Source organism: Scyliorhinus torazame, chromosome 3 (assembly GCF_047496885.1).
Source record: "Scyliorhinus torazame isolate Kashiwa2021f chromosome 3, sScyTor2.1, whole genome shotgun sequence".
Lineage (NCBI taxonomy): Eukaryota > Metazoa > Chordata > Chondrichthyes > Carcharhiniformes > Scyliorhinidae > Scyliorhinus > Scyliorhinus torazame.
This window is the reverse complement of record NC_092709.1, coordinates 267,517,840-267,535,738: the sequence shown is the minus strand read 5'-3', so window position 1 is coordinate 267,535,738 and position 17,899 is coordinate 267,517,840. Positions and strand designations below refer to the sequence as shown.

The window sequence follows — 17,899 nt, the reverse complement described above, 5'->3', positions numbered from 1 at the left end:
GGGTGCGAGTATACGTTGACAACGTAATTATCTGGTCCACAACGCCCCAGGAACACATCGCTCGCCTCAAGAAGGTATTCCAGAGAATTCATGAACATGGTCTCCAGCTCAACAGGGCCAAGTGCTCATTTGGTCAATCGGATATTAAGTTCTTGGGTGACCACATCTCGCAGCAGGGCATGCGGCCAGATGTCGACAAGGTCTCGGCGATCAACGCCATGAAGACCCCGGAGGACAAGAAGGCGGTCCTCCGCTTCCTCGGGATGGTCAACTTCCTCGGGAAATTCATTCCCAATATGGCATCTCACACCACGGCCCTCCGCCATCTCGTCAAGAAGTCGACGGAATTCCAGTGGCTGCCCACACATGAAGAGGAATGGCGTGAGCTGAAAGCAAAGCTCACCACAGCCCCGGTTCTCGCGTTCTTCGACCCAACCAAGGAAACCAAGATATCGACTGATGCAAGCCAGGATGGCATTGGTGCGGTGCTCCTTCAGCGAGATGACTCCTCATCCTGGGCTCCAGTGGCGTATGCCTCCAGGGCCATGACGCCCACTGAGCTCAGATTGAGAAGGAGTGTCTGGGCCTCCTGACAGGGACAGTCAAGTTTCACGACTACGTTTACGGCCTGCCAAAATTCACGGTAGAAACAGGCCTCTAGTCCATATAATCCATAAGGATTTAAATGACAATGAATTTCTCTTAAGCTACGACGCTACAACTTCGAACTTGTCTACATGCCAGGCAAAGAGCTGATCGTTGCAGATGCCCTATCCAGGGGTTATGATGGGGGTTTGGGGGGAGTTTTTTGCAATCTTTTTCTGTGTGGAGGGGAAGGGCTGAGTGTGCCTGGTACTTCTTATCTCCATCTGTTTGATCTAAATTGCACTATTGTAGGGAATGCAGGGCTGGTTTGGGGAAGTGGTTTGGATGGGCCGGGGGGAGGGGAGTCAGGGAACAATGGGTGCGAGACGCGTTGGCGCTGAAGCGGGGAGCCACCAGGCTAGCTGGGTGGGCTAGTCAACGGAAGCCAGGTGGGGGGGATTCACACAGTTAGATTAGAGCAGGGGTTAGGTGGTAGGAATGTGTTACTGGGGGGAGGGGGAGGGGGGGGGGGGGGGAGTTGATCTGCTGACGAAGATGGAAACTGGACATGGCAACAGTGGGGAGGTCATGGGTGGAGCTGGCCAGAGGAAGCTCGACACATGGCTGGGGGGGCTGGCCAAGGAAAGGGGATGGTTGCTCGGCAAAGGGGGGGGGGTGAAGTGAAGTGAAGTGCCCCCCAACCAGGCTGATCACCTGGAATGTTAGAGGGCTAAATGGGCCAGTGTGTTCGCGCATTTGCGGGTTCTGAAGGTGGACGTAATCATGCTGCAGGAGACGCACCTGAAAGTGGCAAACCAGGTTAGGTTGAGGAAGGGCTGGGTTAGTCAGGTCTTTCATTCAGGGCTCGACACTAAGATTAGGGGGGTCGCGATCCTGATTAATAAAAGGGTTCAATTTGAGGCAGAGGGTACAGTTGTGGACAGGGGCAGCAGATTAGTTATGGTTAGGGGTAAGCTCGAAGGGGTGAGAGTAGTCTTGGTTAGTGTGTATGCCCCTAATTGGGACGATGTGGATTTTATCAGGAGGTTGCTAGGGAAGATCCCCGACTTGGACTCGTGCAAACTGATCATGTGTGGGGACTTTAACACAATCCTGGACCCAAGCCTGGATTGGTCGTGTTCAAAAACGGGCAGGTTGCCAGCGATGGCAAAGGAACTGAGAGGGTTTATGGAGCAAATGGGGGGAGCTGATCTGTGGAGATTTAGCCGGCCGTCGTCGAGGGAGTTTTCATACTACTCCCACGTCCATAAGGCGTATTCCCGAATTGATTTCTTTGTCATGAGTAGGGACTTGCTATTCGGGATGGTGGGGGCAGAATATTCGGCAATTACCATATCGGACCATGCTCCGCACTGGGTAGACCTACGGATTTGTAAGGATAGATTCCAGCGCCCACAGTGGAGGCTGGAAGTTGGATTGCTAGCAGACGAGGCGGTGTGTGAGAGACTCAGGAGATGCATGCAGAATTACCTGCAGGTAAATGATACCGGAGAAGTCTCAGCAGCAGTGCTCTGGGAGGTGCTGAAGGCAGTGGTGAGAGGGGAGCTGATCTCAATCTGAGCCCATAGGGACAGGACAGACAGGGCAGAAACGGACCGACTGGTTCAGGAAATTTTACGGACGGACAGGAGTTACTCCGGAAACGATAGAGGCTGCAGGCCGAGTTTGGGATGTTGACTACTGGCAAAGCTGTAGAGCAGCTTAGAAAGGCAAAAGGCGCGATATATGAGCATGTAGAGAAGGCCACCAGAATGCTCGCGCAACAACTAAGGAAGAGAGAAGCGGCTCGGGAAATAGGAAGGATAGCGGATAGGGAGGGAAATCTGGTGGGGGACCCGGCAGTGCTGAACAATCTGTTTAGGGACTTTTATAGTAAGCTATACACTTTGGAACTCCCCAGGGGACCGGAGGGGATGAGACGATTCCTGGATGGACTGACCTTCCCAAGAGTGGGTAGGGGGTTGGTAGACGGACTGGGGGCCCTGGTTGGGATCAACGAGGTACTGTGGGGCTTGAAGGTCATGCAGTCGGGTAAAGCCCCGGGGCCGGATGGGTATCTGGTGGAGTTTTACAAAACATTTGCCAAGATAGTGGGGCCGGTGCTGGTCAGGGTTTTTAACGAGGCAAGAGACAGAGGGGTCCTACCCCCGTCGATCTCGCAGGCCACTATTTTGCTTATTCTGAAATGGGATAAAGGCCCGATCTCTTTGATCAACGCAGACGCTAAGTTACTGGCCAAGATCTTGGCAACTAGAATTGAGGACTGTGTACCGGACATAATTGCGGAGGACCAAACTGAGTTCGTAAAGGGTAGGCAACTGGCGGCCAATCTAAGATGGCTGCTTAATGTGATCATGATGCCCCCAGAGAGCATGGAGACAGAGATAGTGGTTGCTATTGATGCGGAAAAGGCTTTTGACCGGGTCGAGTGGGACAATCTGTGGGAGGTGCTGGGACGGTTTGGGTTCGGGGAGGGGTTGATTGACTGGGTTAGGCTGTTATATCAGGCCCCAGAGGCTAGTGTAAGGATGAACATTACTTCAGACTACACCGCGGGACAAGACAGGGTTGCCCTCTCTCCCCACTGCTGTTCACGCTGGCCATAGAGCCGTTGGCAATTGCACTGAGAGCTTCAAAGGGCTGGTCCGGTGGGGAGTGGAACATAAAGTCTCGTTATACGCGGATAACCTGTTGTTATACGTAGCAGACCCAATGGTGGGGATGGACGGCATCATGGAAATCCTGAGGGAATTTGGCCGGTTTTCAGGATATAAATTGAACATGTTCAGGATATAAATTGAGCGAGTTGTTTGTAATTCAGGCGAGGGGGCAGGAGATTAGGCTGAATGGGTTACCGTTCTGGCTGATAGGGGAAAGCTTTAGATACTTGGGGATACAGGTGGCACGGGACTGGGGCAGGTTGCATAAGCTCAATCTGTCCCGATTGGTGGAACGAGTGAGGGAGGAGGTTCGGAGTTGGGATGCGCTCCCGCTGTCACTAGCGGGGAGGGTGCAGACTGTCAAGATGACGATTCTCCCGAGATTCTTGTTCATGTTTGTGTCTCCCTATTTTCATCTCGAGGTCCTTCTTCAAGAGGCTGAATAAAATTATCCTGGGATTTGTCTGGGTGGGGAAATCCCCGCGGGTGAGGAAGGTGATGCTCGAAAGGAACAGAAAGGAGGGGGGGGCTGGTGTTGCCGAACTTTAGCAACTACTACTGGGCGGCCAACATAGCGATGATAAGGAAATGGATGGTGGGTACGGGGTGGGTCTGGGAGCGGATGGAGGCTGCTTCGTGCAGGGGCACCAGTTTGGAGGCCCTGGTTACGGCGCTTCTGCCGCTTCCGCCGACGCGGTATTCCACCAGCCCTGTAGTGATGGCGGCTTTGCGGATCTGGGGCCAGTGGAGGAGGCATATCAGGGAAGTGAGAGCATCGGTGTGGACCCCAATCTGCGGCAATCACCACCGATTTGCCCCGGGGAACATGGACGGTGGGTATCGACTGTGGCGGAGGGCGGGGATTGTGACGGTGGGTGATCCGTTCCTGGAAGGGAGCTTTCCGAGCATGGAGACGTTGGAGGAGAAGTTCGGGCTGGCGGGAGGGAATGACTTTAGATACTTACAGGTGCAGGATTTTGTGCGCAGACTGGTGCCGTCCTTCCCACGCCTCTCGCTAAAGGGGAGGCAGGACAGGGTAGTATCGAGGGGAGAGGTAGGTGAGGGTAGAGTCTCAGATATTTACAAAGAACTAATGGGAGCAGAGGATACACAGACTGTGGACCTGAAGCTTAAGTGGGAGGAGGAGCTCGGGGGGGAGATGGAGGATGGTATTTGGGTAGAATCTCTGAGCAGAGTAAACACAACCGCAACGGGTGCCAGGCTCAGTCTGATCCAGTTTAAGGTCGTGCACCGGGCCCACATGACGGTGGCCCGGATGAGTAAATATTCGGGCTGGAGGACAAGTGTGCCAGATGCACCGGTGGGCCGGCTAATCACGTGCACATGTTCTGGTCGTGCCCTAAACTCAGGGGGAACTGGCAGGGATTCACGGACATCATGTCCCGGGCTTTGAAAACTGGGGTGGTAATGAGTCCTGAGGTGGCAATCTTTGGCGTGTCGGAGGACCCGGGAGTCCAGGAGGAGAAGGAGGCCGATGTCTTGGCCTTTGCTTCCCTGGTAGCCCGGCGACGAATACTGTTGGCATAGAGGGACTCAAAGCCCCCAAGATCGAAGTATGACTATCGGACATGGCGAGCTTTCTCAGTCCAGAAAAGGTTCAGTTCGCCTTGAGAGGTTCGCTATCGGGGTTCGCCCGGAGGTGGCAGCCATTCATTAACTTCTTCGCGGAGAATTAATCGTCAGCAGAGGGGGAGGGGGGCTCGGATAGTGTAGAGTAGGGGGTGGTTTAGGCAGGTCCTTGCGCGAATGGAGTCGTGGTTTGCACTATGCGTTACTTGCTTTTTCTTTTGTACAGTACTATACAATGTCATTGTTTTATATGCCAAAAATACCTCAATAAAATTGTTTATTAAAAAAAGAGCCTATGTTTCACAGTTCATAGCAAAGCAGCGCTCGCCACTGCCCTCGAACAAAGTTCCCCACAAAAATGTAGCAACCTGTGGTGTGGATTTTCTCTCCATTAAGACAGTTTGAATCTTGATGTCAATCAAGGGGATCTCCAGGCATTCAGCAGCAATGATGTCATCAAGCACAGCATGTAGTTACATTGAAGTATTCTCAGATAGCAAACCAGGAAGTTAAAACCGCAGAATAGCTTCAACTTTTATATTTAACAGATAACAAAACAAATGAATGGGTCATAGACATGTGATTAAGGGAGCAAAAATATTAAACTTTATTTATTTAAAATATGTAATTTCTCATCTTGTGCAATAAAGCCTCGATTGTTTCACCATTCTCGTCTCGTGGTAATTGACGGTACATCAATTTATTGCACAAGATTTTAAAAGATGGATCTCCTAATCAAGCCTGATCGCCTGCAGCTGAGCCCTCATCTCTATTCTCATTTTATTCATGTAATTGTCAAGATGCCCCATAAATGTCACAATTGTATCTGCTTCCACCTCCTCCTCTGACAGCAAGTTCCAGGCACCCACTACCCTCTGTGTAAAAAAACTTCCCATGTACATCTCCTCTAAACTTTGCCCCTCACACCTTAAGCCTATGTCCCCTAGTAATTGACTCTTCCACCCTGAGAAAAAGCTTCTGACTATCCACTCTGACCATGCTCCTCATAATTTAGTAGACTTCTATTAGGTCGCCCCTCAAACTCCGTTGTTCCAGTGAGAACAAACTGAGATCATCCAACCGCTCCTCATAGCTAATGCCCTCCATACCAGGTAACATCCTCTCCAAAGCCTCCACATCCTTCTGGTAGTATGGCGACCAGAATTGAACACAAAATCCAAGTGTGGCCTAGTTCTATACAGCTCTATACTGTAGTTCTACTGTAGTTCTACAGTAAAGTTCTATACAGCTTCTGCATAACTTGCCAATTTTTGTACTCAATGCCCCACCCGATGAAGGCAAGCATGCTATATGCCTTCTTGACTACCGTCTCCACCTGTTTGCTACTTTCCCTCTGCCTGTCAGTACTCTTAAGGGTTCTGCCATTTACTGTATATTTCCCACCTACATTAGACCTTCCAAAATGCATTACCTCACATTGTTCCAGATTAAACTCCATCTGCCATCTCTCCGCCTGAGTCTCTAACCAATCTATATCCTCTGACAGGCCTTATCACTATCCGCAATTCCACCAACCTTTGTGTTGTCTGCAAATTTACTAATCAGACCAGTTACATTTCCTACAAATCATTTATATATGCTACAAACAGGAAAGAACCCAGCAATGATCCCTGAGGAACACCACTAGTCACAGCCCTCCATTCAGAACAGCTTCCTTTCACTGCTATCCTCTGTCTTCTATGACCGAGTCAGTTCTGCATCCACCTTGCCAGCTCACCTCTGAACCCATGTGACTTCACTTTCCTCCCTCAGTATTTTGGGGTAGGACCCATCAGGCCCTGGGGACTTATCTACCTTAAGGTTTTACAAGACCCCCCAACACCTTTTTTTATCTCAATGTGACCCAGACTATCTACACACCCTTCCGTAGTCTCATCATTCACCAAGTCTTTCCCTTTGGTGAATATTGATGCAAAGTACTAATTTAGTACTTCACCCATTTCCTCTGGCACCATGCATAGGTTCTCTCCCCTGTCCTTGAGTGGGTCAACCCTTTCCCTGGCTACCCTCTTGCTCTTTATATATGTATAAAAAACCTTGGGATTTTCCTTAATCCTGTTTGCCCATGACTTTTTGTGTCGCCTTTTAGACCTCCTGATTCCTTGCTTAAGTTCCTTCCTACTTTCCTTATATTCCTCATGGGCATTGTATGTTCCCAGCCTTCTAATCCTTACAAATGCTTCCTTTTTCTTTTTGACTAGGCTCGCAATATCCCTTGTTATCCAAGATTCTCGAAACTTGCCGTATTTATCCTTTTTCCTCACAGGAACATGCCAGTCCTGAATTCATATCAATTGACATTTGAAAGCCTCCCACATGTCAGATGTTGATTTGCCCTCAAACATCCGCCCCCAATCTAAATTATTCAATTCCTGTCTAATATTGTTCTAATTAGCCTTCCCCAGGGCAGCACGGTGGCGCAGTGGGTTAGCCCTGTTACCTCACGGCTCCGAGGTCCCAGATTCGATTCCGGCTCTGGGCCACTGTCTGTGTGGAGTTTGCACATTCTCCCCGTGTCTGCGTGGGTTTCACCCCCACAACCCAAAGATGTGCAGGCTAGCTGGATTGGCCACGCTAAATTGCCCCTTAATTGGAAAAAATGAATTGGGCAATCTAATTTTTTTTTAAATAAAAAATTAAAAGAATTAGCCTTCCCCCAATATAGAACCCTCACCCGAGGACTACTCATCTTTATCCCACAGTGCCTTAAAACTTACTAAATTATGGTCACTGTTCCCAAAATGCTGCCCTACTAAAACTTCAACCACCTGGCTGGGCTCATTCCCAATACCAGGTCCAATATGGCCCCTTCCCTAGTTGGACTTTTTACATATTGTTTCAAGAAGCCCACGTGGATGCTCTTTCCAAACTCTGCCCCAAGAAAGCTGTGGTCCAGGTGTTAGGGTTCCTATGTGAGTCAGGAGGTGATGGGTGCGAGTTCCATTTCAGAACTTGAGCACAAAAACAAAGGCTGACACTTCAGTGCAACACTAAGAGAATGTAGCACTGGCATAGGTTCCTTCTTTTGGATCAGATGTTGAAACCGAGACGCCATTGTCCCCATTCTCTCTAACTTTGAAGTCATCCAGACTCAAAACGTTGTAACTCTGTTGTAACTGATGCGGTCAGACCTGCTGAGATTTTCCAGCATTATTTGTTTTTGCACCATTTGTCTTCTAAAAGATCCCATGGCACAATTTTGAAGAGGGGCAGGGAAGTTACTCCCAGTGTCCAGGCCAGCATTTTTCCCTCATTATCGCATTGCTATGTATGTTTGCTGATTGAAAACTGCTGTTGTGTTTTATACATTACAACACTTTGGTGTACTACTGTAAAGTGCTTTGGAATGTCCCAAAATCATGAAAGGCACAATAAGAATGCAAGATTTTCCCCCAGGCTGCCAGCCTAAATTTAATTTATGCTTTGCATTCATTTATTGATATTTCAACTCAGTCCCATTGTTCTTGTTTGATTCCATTCTCTTCTATTTTTTCCTTTTTTATTTCATTATTCTTTTTTTTCCTATAAATTTAGAGTACCCAGTTCATTTTCCAATTAAGGGGCAATTTAGCATGGCCAATCTACTTACCCTGCACATCTTTGGGTTGTGGGGGCAAAACCCATGCAGACACAGGGAGAATATGCAAACTCCACACGGATAGTGTTTATTTCATTGTTCTTATATTCATTCAGAATGTTTTCCAGCCCTACAACTCCCTCTCTAGTCCTTTGGTTTAATTATCTTGCAAATTCTCCCCACCCATCCCCATCATTGACAAATATCCCTTAAGCTGCTACGGTCCCACGATCTGAAATTCCTTTCCTAAGATTCCCTGGTTCCTACCCTTTTCCCTTTAAGATACTCAAATCCACCTCACTAACCTCGGCCGGGATTCTCCCCTAACCGGCGGGGCGGGCCGTACCGGCGCTGAGGAGTGGCGTGAACCACTCTGGCGTCGGGCTGCCTGGAATCCTCCGCACCTTCAGGGGCTAGGCTGGCGCCGGCGGGGTTGGTGCCCAAGGGCTTGGCGCTGTGCCAACCAGCACTGAAGGGCCTCCGCCGGCCAGCGCGAGTTGGCGCATGCGAGTGCTGGCTTGATCCCAGCACATGTGCAGGGGGGTTCTTCTCCGTGCTGGCCATGGCGGACGTTTACAGCGGCTGGTGCGGAGGGAGAGTGCCCCCACGGCACAGGCCCGTCTGCAGATCGGTGGGCCCCGATCGCAGGCCAGGCCACCGTGCCCCCCAAACCCCCCCCCCCCCCCCCGAGCCAGGTCCCGTCGGTAAGGACCGTTTGATTTACGCCGGCGGGACTGGGCAAAAAAAAAACGGGCGGCCACTCGGAGCGGAGGATCGGCTGCCAACAGCCCCCGACCCGCGTGACGCGATTCCCGCCTCTGCCGAAAAACCGGCGGTGGAGAATCCGGCAGCCGGGGTGGGATTCACGCTGCCTCCCCCGGCGATTCTCCTGCTCGGCAGGGAGTCGGAGAATACCGCCCCTCATGTTTGTTCACACTTCCTGTTATGTTTGGCTGAGTAGTGTCCATTTCTTTCTAAATACATTTCCGTGAAGCACTTGGGGCGTTTTTCATTTCAAGGTATAATGTAATAGAAACACAAGTTTTTGTTGACTCAAAGAATGGTAATTTAGGTATAATGTAGCAGAGATTAATCACTAGCCATCAAACATTCGTTAAGAGTCGTACAACACATATTCCAGTCAATAATAATTTACTCCCTGGGAGGATTGATTTTTAAAAATATGTATACAGCACAGTAGCATTGTGGATAGCACAATTACTTCACAGCTCCAGGGTCCCAGGTTCGATTCCGGCTTGGTTCACTGTCTGTGAGGAGTCTGCACATCCTCCCAGTGTGTGCGTGGGTTTCCTCCGGGTGCTCCGGTTTCCTCCCAGTCTAAAGATGTGCAGGTTAGGTGGATTGGCCATGATAAATTGCTCTTAGTGTTGGATGGGGTTACGGGGTTAGGGTGGAGGTGTTGACCTTGGGTAGGGTGCTCTTTCCAAGAGCCGGTGCAGACTCGATGGGCCAAATGGCCTCCTTCTGCACTGTAAATTCTATGATAATCTATGAAAGTGGTACCTTCTTGGTTAACACCAAATAAACCTCAAAAGCTAAAATTCCAGAAGCCATATTACAAATGTATCTATATTAAAGGTCTTGTGTATGGTGCACATTAATTCCACAAACTTTGCTTTACCATTTTCAATTACGTTATGTTTTTAGCAGCACCATTTAGAATAGAGAAAAATCCAACGTAACATGGTAACACTTCATAATGATAAAACCTGAGTTGAAAATGGTAAATACAGTTGCAGTTCTATGGTCACTAGATGTCATTATTTCACTCTGCCCGATTCCACCAACTTGAACACAGTAAAGACCCGCAGTTCTCTTTACCCACGCAGAAAATCTTCGCCCATCGGCGATTTCAGCAAACAAAAATCAACGCGTTTTTGTAACAAGCCACTTTGTTCTGCATGGGTCACTGGACAGACGGGACCCAGATACTTGGCCAGAGTTAAATGGTAGTGAGAGGAGTAAGGGGGGGTCCACTGTCACCATACCAGGCACGAAAGTGATGTGGTCAATAATTCGGGAGAGAAGGGGAGTTCTGTCCTTTCACACAGCGCTTTCTCATTTCGCTCCCTGTAATGGTGGAGCTCGTGCGTTTTGCTTTCAGTTTTCTGACATCAAACAAAAATAAACTGCGGGGGATGGAAAAAAGGTACTGGGTCGCAAAGAGAACTGTGTGCAACAGCGAAAGGCTATCAAATCGCTGCAGAGAAATGGCGAAACTACAAACCCGTTTTAAAAATTACGTCCATAACACTTAAATGTCCAAAATTGAGCTATACGGTCGGGTGATGTTCTCCACCCACCACTATGAGAAATATCCCATTTCCTTTTTAAAACATTTTTTACTAAATATTTTTATTGAAGTTTACATTTTTACACTGTACAGGAATGATTGGAACAGTTACTGTTGACAATTTACATGCTGCTCCTTTTTGGCAGCCCCGCTTCCACTTTTCTACTATTTTCGGGCCCCATCTTACGCCCTAGATGGTTTATTTGTTGCTCATTTTGCTCTTATTCCTTTGTAGGGGTGGGGGGGGCTTTCTGACCCCCGCGTCCATGACTCCGTGGGTACCCTCCTGGCGTTTCCTTGGCTGCGTTCGGTGCTCCCTACCCCCTCCCTTTCTATCCTATTGGCTTCAAACAGGCGGATGAATTGCCCCCACACTTTGCCGAAGCCAGTCTGACCCTGATCCTCGGATGGTGTATCTGCGACAGGTCTGCCAGCCAGTCTGCAGCTGTGGGTGGTTCTGCTGATCGCCAGCCAATGCAGGATTCTCCAGTAGGTGATTAAGGATGCAAGAGCAGCAGCCCTCTTCCCTATATGATGTTCGGGCTGATCTAATATCCCAAACACTGCCACTCTTGGGCATGGCTCCACCCCCCCCAGCCTTGGACATCACCTCAAAGGCTGTCCAAAATCCGACAAGCCTGGGGCACATTTGCCTTCCACGTCTGGGAAGAACCTGCTTAGTCGGGTTCTGGGCAGGTGTGGTCTGTGCACCACTTTAAACTGCATGAGGCTTAGCCTGGTGCAGGTGGTGGAGTTGGCAAAAATGCCATTTGCAAGACCTTTAGGCTGCAGCTCTTGTCCATCATCTGGCCCAAATTGTCATTTTAACCCTTTGAAAGCCTGTACAAATTGTGTCTACTATAACCTGCTTACTTGGGTGTTCTATTAGCTTGGCCTCTGCTCAGGTGATGCATACCTCAGTCCTGTGCAGTTTCCCCCCCACTCGCAGATTAAAAAAAACACAATTTTTATTGATCATTTGGCCATTGACTGCTATATAATCTAACTCTACTTACTGCTGCAAAAAAAAGTAAAACTGTAGCCCAGCACCCAACTGCCTCTTTAAATTTTATTTAACAATCTTATATAGCATGAACAGCAGAGAAGCAGTCCATTTGTCCCAAAAGGTATGTTTTCATGCAGCAGACCACTTCACTTGGCAACACACCCTATTACCGTATCCTTTTTCCCTCATGTATATGATGAGCTTCCCCTTCACTTCCATGTAGTAGTTGTTATGCTGAAGTAAAGAAATTTCTCCTGATTTATTAGTGACTATTGTATTTCATGGGCCCTAGTTTTGCCCCCACATAAACATTATCTTTAAGAAATTCATGAGCTATTCACATGAATCTAGAGAACAAATGGGATAGAACAGATTAGGAATAGATAATTTGAGTGGAAGTTGGCATGGACAATAAACACAACCATTTTGGGCTGTTGGGTTATAACATTTCTTTTTGGTACTGCGATCCAAATCACATTCTCAAAAATCTTGCAAGAAGCAACACTGCTAAGAATTAGCACAAAACAATAGACAGCTTGAAGCCCATTCATCAACTCAAAAGTAGCATTTTGAATGTCTCTACTACTCATGCCTCAATTGCCTAGGCTGGTAAATTGTTGCCAACATCTGTTACTTTTCCAGGAAACATGTTATTTCTTGTCCTAAATGGGGTGGAGTAACAAAGTCTAACAATGGGAATTTGATGATCATGGGAGTCCAGTGCAAAGGAACAAGATGGTACTGACTTAAACCAAGGGGCATATATAAACAACTAATTAGATCTAAAGCAACAAAAAACGAAATCACAAAAGTACAGGATACCAACATAATGGGATCCAAATTGCATTAATTAAAAATCTGGTATACACAAATAATTAATTCAGAGTACAGCGACATGTATAACAAATTGCACAAGTTTAAGTAAAATAATGACAATACTTCTATTTATGTAGCACCTTTAATGTAGTAAAATGTTCGAAGGTGCTTCACAGTAGCATAACCAAACAGAATCCAGCACAGCCACTTAAGGAGATATTAGGGCAGATGGCCAAAGTTAGGTCAAAGAGAAAGATTTTAGGAGCATCTTGAAGGAGGGAAGGGAGGCACATGGGTTTAGGGAGGAAATTCCACAGATGAGGGCCTTGGAAATTGAAGACACAGCCTTCAAAGGAGGAATTATTCAAATTCGAGAAGTTCGAAAATAGATATCCGTGCTCTTCCAATTCTAAGATTGTAGGACTGGAGGAGATTAGATAGTATTGGATTTAGATTTAGTCACATGTAGAGGTACAGTGCAAAACACTATTCTGCATACAGTCTATCCATATCGGAAAAACATAGGACATATGATAAATACACAATATAAATACATGACATCGGATGCAGCATACCGAGTGCAGTGCTACTCAGTAGAGAAGATGTGTGGAGATCAGTTCAGTCGACGTGGGTGGACCAGGACAGCTTGTTGGTGATGTGCACACCTAGGAATTTGAAGCTGTCAACCATCTCCACCTCGGCATCAATGATGCAAACAGGGATGCATACAATACTTTGCTTCCTGAAGTCAAACGCATAGATGAGAGTTTCAGCAACTGATGAGCTGAGGCATGGCCAGAGATGGGAGATGCTATGGAGGAAGAAATAGGTGGCCTTAGTGCAGATACGTAGTCAGAGGCTCAGCTTGGGATCAAGTATGACACCAAGTTTGCAAACAGCTCATTCAATCTCAGTTACCACAGAGAAGGATGGAGTCAATGGCGCGGCACGCTTTGTTCTTCCTAATACTTATTTCCCAAGAAGGTATTTCTGTTTATCAAGTATTGGATGCCGGACAAGCAATCTTGACAATTGAAAGAGATATGCAGGGATCGAGAGGTGTGGTGAGGTAGAGCTAGGCATCAGCAGATTACACTTGAAAAATAACACCGTTTCAGGGGTAGCATGCAGATGAAAAATACAAAAATGTCAAGGTCTTTAGAGGACATGAGCAATAACAATGGGAGAGCTGGATGAGACGTCCCTAATGGAGATTCTCCAATTACAACTGTATAGATAGAAACGAACCAGAGGAGTGCAGCTGGATAGAACATAAGAACGAGGAGTAGGCCACCTGGCCCCTCGAGCCTGCTCCACCATTCAATGAGATCATGGCTGATCTTTTGTGGACTCAGCTCCACTTTCCAGCCCGAACACCATAACCCTTAATCCCTTTATTCTTCAAAAAACTATCTACTAGGCTGGATGAAAGTGGACAGGCATAGGAGAATGAGTGGTCAACAAGTTAAAAAAGACAATTAAGCCCCTTTTCGTGGGTCTCACCCCCACAACTCAAAGATGTGCAGGATAGGTGAATTGGCCACGCTATATTGCCCCTTAATTGGAAAAAAAAAATTTGATACTCTAAATTTTAAAGAAAGACAATGAAGGATAGTTTACCTTTGTTGCAGCTACACAGAACGTTATTTGTGACTTGGGTTTCAGTAGTGTGGTTGAGGCAGAAACCAGTTTGGTGGTATCAAGATGGACTTTTGGAAAAATGGAATTTGGGAAGCAACAGCACATTTCAAAGACTTGGGAAAGGTTCCATTTCTGGGCTAGGCCAGAAAATCCTGGGGGAAGCCAAGCCTGGTGGGTAAGGCGGCAGCTGTGCAAGAGGTGTCACCTCACACTTACTGGTGGAGGTGAGGATGGAGGAAGCAGGGTTGAAGAGTTTAACAAGGTGGCCTGCAGTGTGTTGGGAGGTGCAGGGATTTGTTCAGTCGATCTGGCACTCAATAGCTAAACCAGTTGTCTGGCGTATCCATTCAAGTTTGCATAAGTTTGGAATTTAAGGGAGCAGAGATGAGGGTGGAAATGAGAAGTAGTAATGGCTTTAAGGGTACTGGGGCAACAATGGAGATGAGGGTGTGTTTGATGAAATTGGTAGCTGCAGAAGTGAAGTGTTGAAGGCAACAGCTGAGGCCTAATTCTTACAATTCCCATACCATGTAGAAACTCCAGGATGCCCTCCTCTCCCGAGTAACCATACTTGTAGGAAATGTCACTCGAGAGGCTGAAAATTTCCTGGAATGCATGTTCTGCTGCTAGAGACTTTAGGAGAATAATAAGTGGGTGGGCATTCAACGGGCAGGAAGAGGTAAGACACAGCGAAAATCCCCAATGGGGTGCTCTCAATGCAGTTTCAGTGCTGAGTACTGGTGAAGATAACACCATATCACCTGGTGCCAGGGTGTAGAACATATGTTGACCCCGACTGGTACAGTGAACAAAGCAGGTTAAAACATGTCCTTCCTCCTATAACATTTCTCCAGCCATCAAGAGTCCAGAGACATTGGAATTGATGCAAAGTGGACAAGGATGCATCTCAATGTCCTCACAGAAGGGTAACTCATGGTTTAAGAGGATGAGCACAGGTTGAAACATGCAGAGAGGACTAGGAGACATAAATGGTAGGTGTGTGTGTATATATATATATATATATATATATACACACACACACACACACACACACACACACACTGGCAAAATAACAGCTGAATAATCTCTGACCTTGAAAAATAAATCTGTACAAGTGTGGAGTCATGCTTTTACTTCTGGTTTGCTATCTGAGATTCTTCAATCTGATTAGCTAGTTCACTTGACTTCACTGTTGTTGGACGTCGCAGATTCCATTTAAATGGCGCCAGATTCAAAGTCACATTACAATAGGGGAAAATCAACACTCATGGAACCCACTAGAGTTGTGGGCTGCGTTTTAATGGTTAGCAGCGAGTGACATTGCTTAATGCTAGCTGCAAAATATGAGCCAATAGTTCAAAAGATAATTAGAGGCAATAGAAACTAGGTATACAGTCAAATGTTTATCTCTATAAAAGAATCCTAAGGACATGGCCATCAACGTGTCGAGTTTTGTTTCCAGACTAATTAATCTATGTAATTTGTAGATTGAGGTAAAACAGGAATGCATCTACTAATAAATCAGAATAGCTACTCAACATGACCTTGCCAAAGGTCAACACGGTAAATGAATCCTGAAACCTTAAAATATAGATTAACCCCTAAAGTCACTACAGTACAAGCTATCAGACTTGACAAAACAAATCTGACTATGAAGCATAGGCATTATATAGTTAAACAATGAAACTGCCTCAACCTTCCAGTAAGATCCTGAGGCTACAGTGTGCAATATATCAAGTCTGAGGCAGTTTTGACTGTCAACAATTCCAGAACCTTTGTTGTGCTTCAAGATTTTATAATTCTTATAAAATATAGTAAAATACTATAGTGGGCACCAGGGTTTTGCATTAGTTGAAATTTACAAAAGGCTGGCCAACAGATTTGAATAAGCATTCTGGAGGATGAAAAAAAGCATTGAGGGTCACATTAGAGGTGGATTTGAGTTTACATAATTCCCTTTCCTTCAATAATTCAGTCATGCCTTATAGTATATATGTAGCTTTATTTCCACTACTTATAAAACAAGGTATATTATTGTTCGTGATTTTAGCATTAATTTAAAATCATTAGGCTCCCTAAGTTAAGAAAAAAATTAATTTGATGTAATTTTTGCCCCTATATTTTGTGCTAATGCCCCCATAGTAAATGGTAAAAATAAACTACTAGAATCTAAAGTGAAATAAACTGCACCAGCAACAAAAATTCCAAACATGGTTTTATCGCTCAGAGCTTTTATTAGGTTGTGTTGGGGTTAAAAGGAAATTAAACTAAAATATTCACCATATTGGTTCAGGTTATTAAGAATAAAATTGCTGAATGGGATGTTATGTTGGAAGAGAAGATCTACAAAACTACTAGCTCTGGTTACCATAGGCAAGAAGGGAATTATACCAAATAAATGTATATGGTTTGACATACTGGAGGCTGTGCATTTTTAAATATTAAATAAATATTCTCAAAGATAAATACACAGTTTCAGGACAATGATTTAAAAAAAACAAAAAACTTTTGCTTATGAACAGTTTTCTTTGAAAATCATCCAAAGAATCAGGTGGAAAACTTTAAGACTGTCCAAGTTTGATCAATACAAAATGAATAGAATAGTCATAGAAAAGGTTGTGCACAGGATCTGAATTTCTACAATGTTTTCCCCCCTCTTCCTGGGGTTCTCCATGAACTAATTGAAAGCAAAATAAGGGAAACCCCATTTTCAATACTGCAAAACACTGTCCATTTATAAAGCCCACAGAGCTCAAACAAATATGCATTGTTACTGAGAGTTTATTAATCTTCCCCTATGAAGAAAGGCTTCAAGTGCAGAAACCACATCTAGGCTCTATTACATATACAAATACATACATAAATATATTACATACAACAGCAAATCAAAGCAGGCAACTGTCACATTTAAGGTACGTTAAGATTTTCTTTTCCCCCCCAACATAGACATTTGGCCAACCAGTTTTCTTCCTCCTTTTACAAAAAGTAGGCAACAGCTTTCAGTTTAATTCCCCCAGTATGGAGAGCTGCCATAGTTGGGTTTGTTAACCTGAGACTTCTGTGGTATGCTGCTCTGCTGATTGCGCTGTCCAGATCCGCCCTGTAAGTAAAAGTGCACCAGTTAGAAAAATTACCACATTAAAATGTGCAGTCAAAATGTGTTCATTTTCTTCATCCCAAGTACAATCTTCATCGTCAATCTCCCTCACCCAAAGTTACATTCTGTGGGTTGAATATTCAAGTCAGTCAACCAACTAATAATAATAATCTTTATTATAGTCACAAGGGCTTACATTAACACTGCAATGAACTAGATTAATGAAAGGGGCATTCTCAGGGCAGTACGGTGGCGGTGGATAGCACTGCTGCCTCACGGCGCCGAGGTCCCAGGTTCAAACCTGGCTCTGGGTCACCGTCCGTGTGGAGTTTACACATTCTCCGTGTGTTTGCGTGGGTTTCATCCCCACAACTCAAAGATGTGCAGGTGGGTTGGCCACACTAAATTGCCCCTTAATTCAAGAAAATTAATTGGGTACTCTAAATTTATTTTAAAAAAACTAAAGGGGCATTCTCAAGGCAAGGCAAGTCCAGGAAACAGGTTTCAGCAATCCACTTAAATTCAGAAAACACTGCTATATCCAAACCTATTCTCTCTTGGCATGCATAAT

At 45.9% G+C, this 17,899-nt stretch overlaps 1 protein-coding gene across 1 annotated transcript in view; it reads right to left on the bottom strand.

Annotated features, from left to right (window-relative positions):
* Positions 1–16,445: 16,445 nt before the first annotated feature.
* Positions 16,446–17,899, bottom strand: part of ubap2a (ubiquitin associated protein 2a) — a 253,109-nt gene continuing 251,655 nt past the window's right edge. The window contains 1 exon segment of the mRNA XM_072497225.1: positions 16,446–17,331. Within this exon segment, the coding sequence (XP_072353326.1) occupies positions 17,236–17,331 (96 nt within the window). The 3' untranslated portion in view covers positions 16,446–17,235.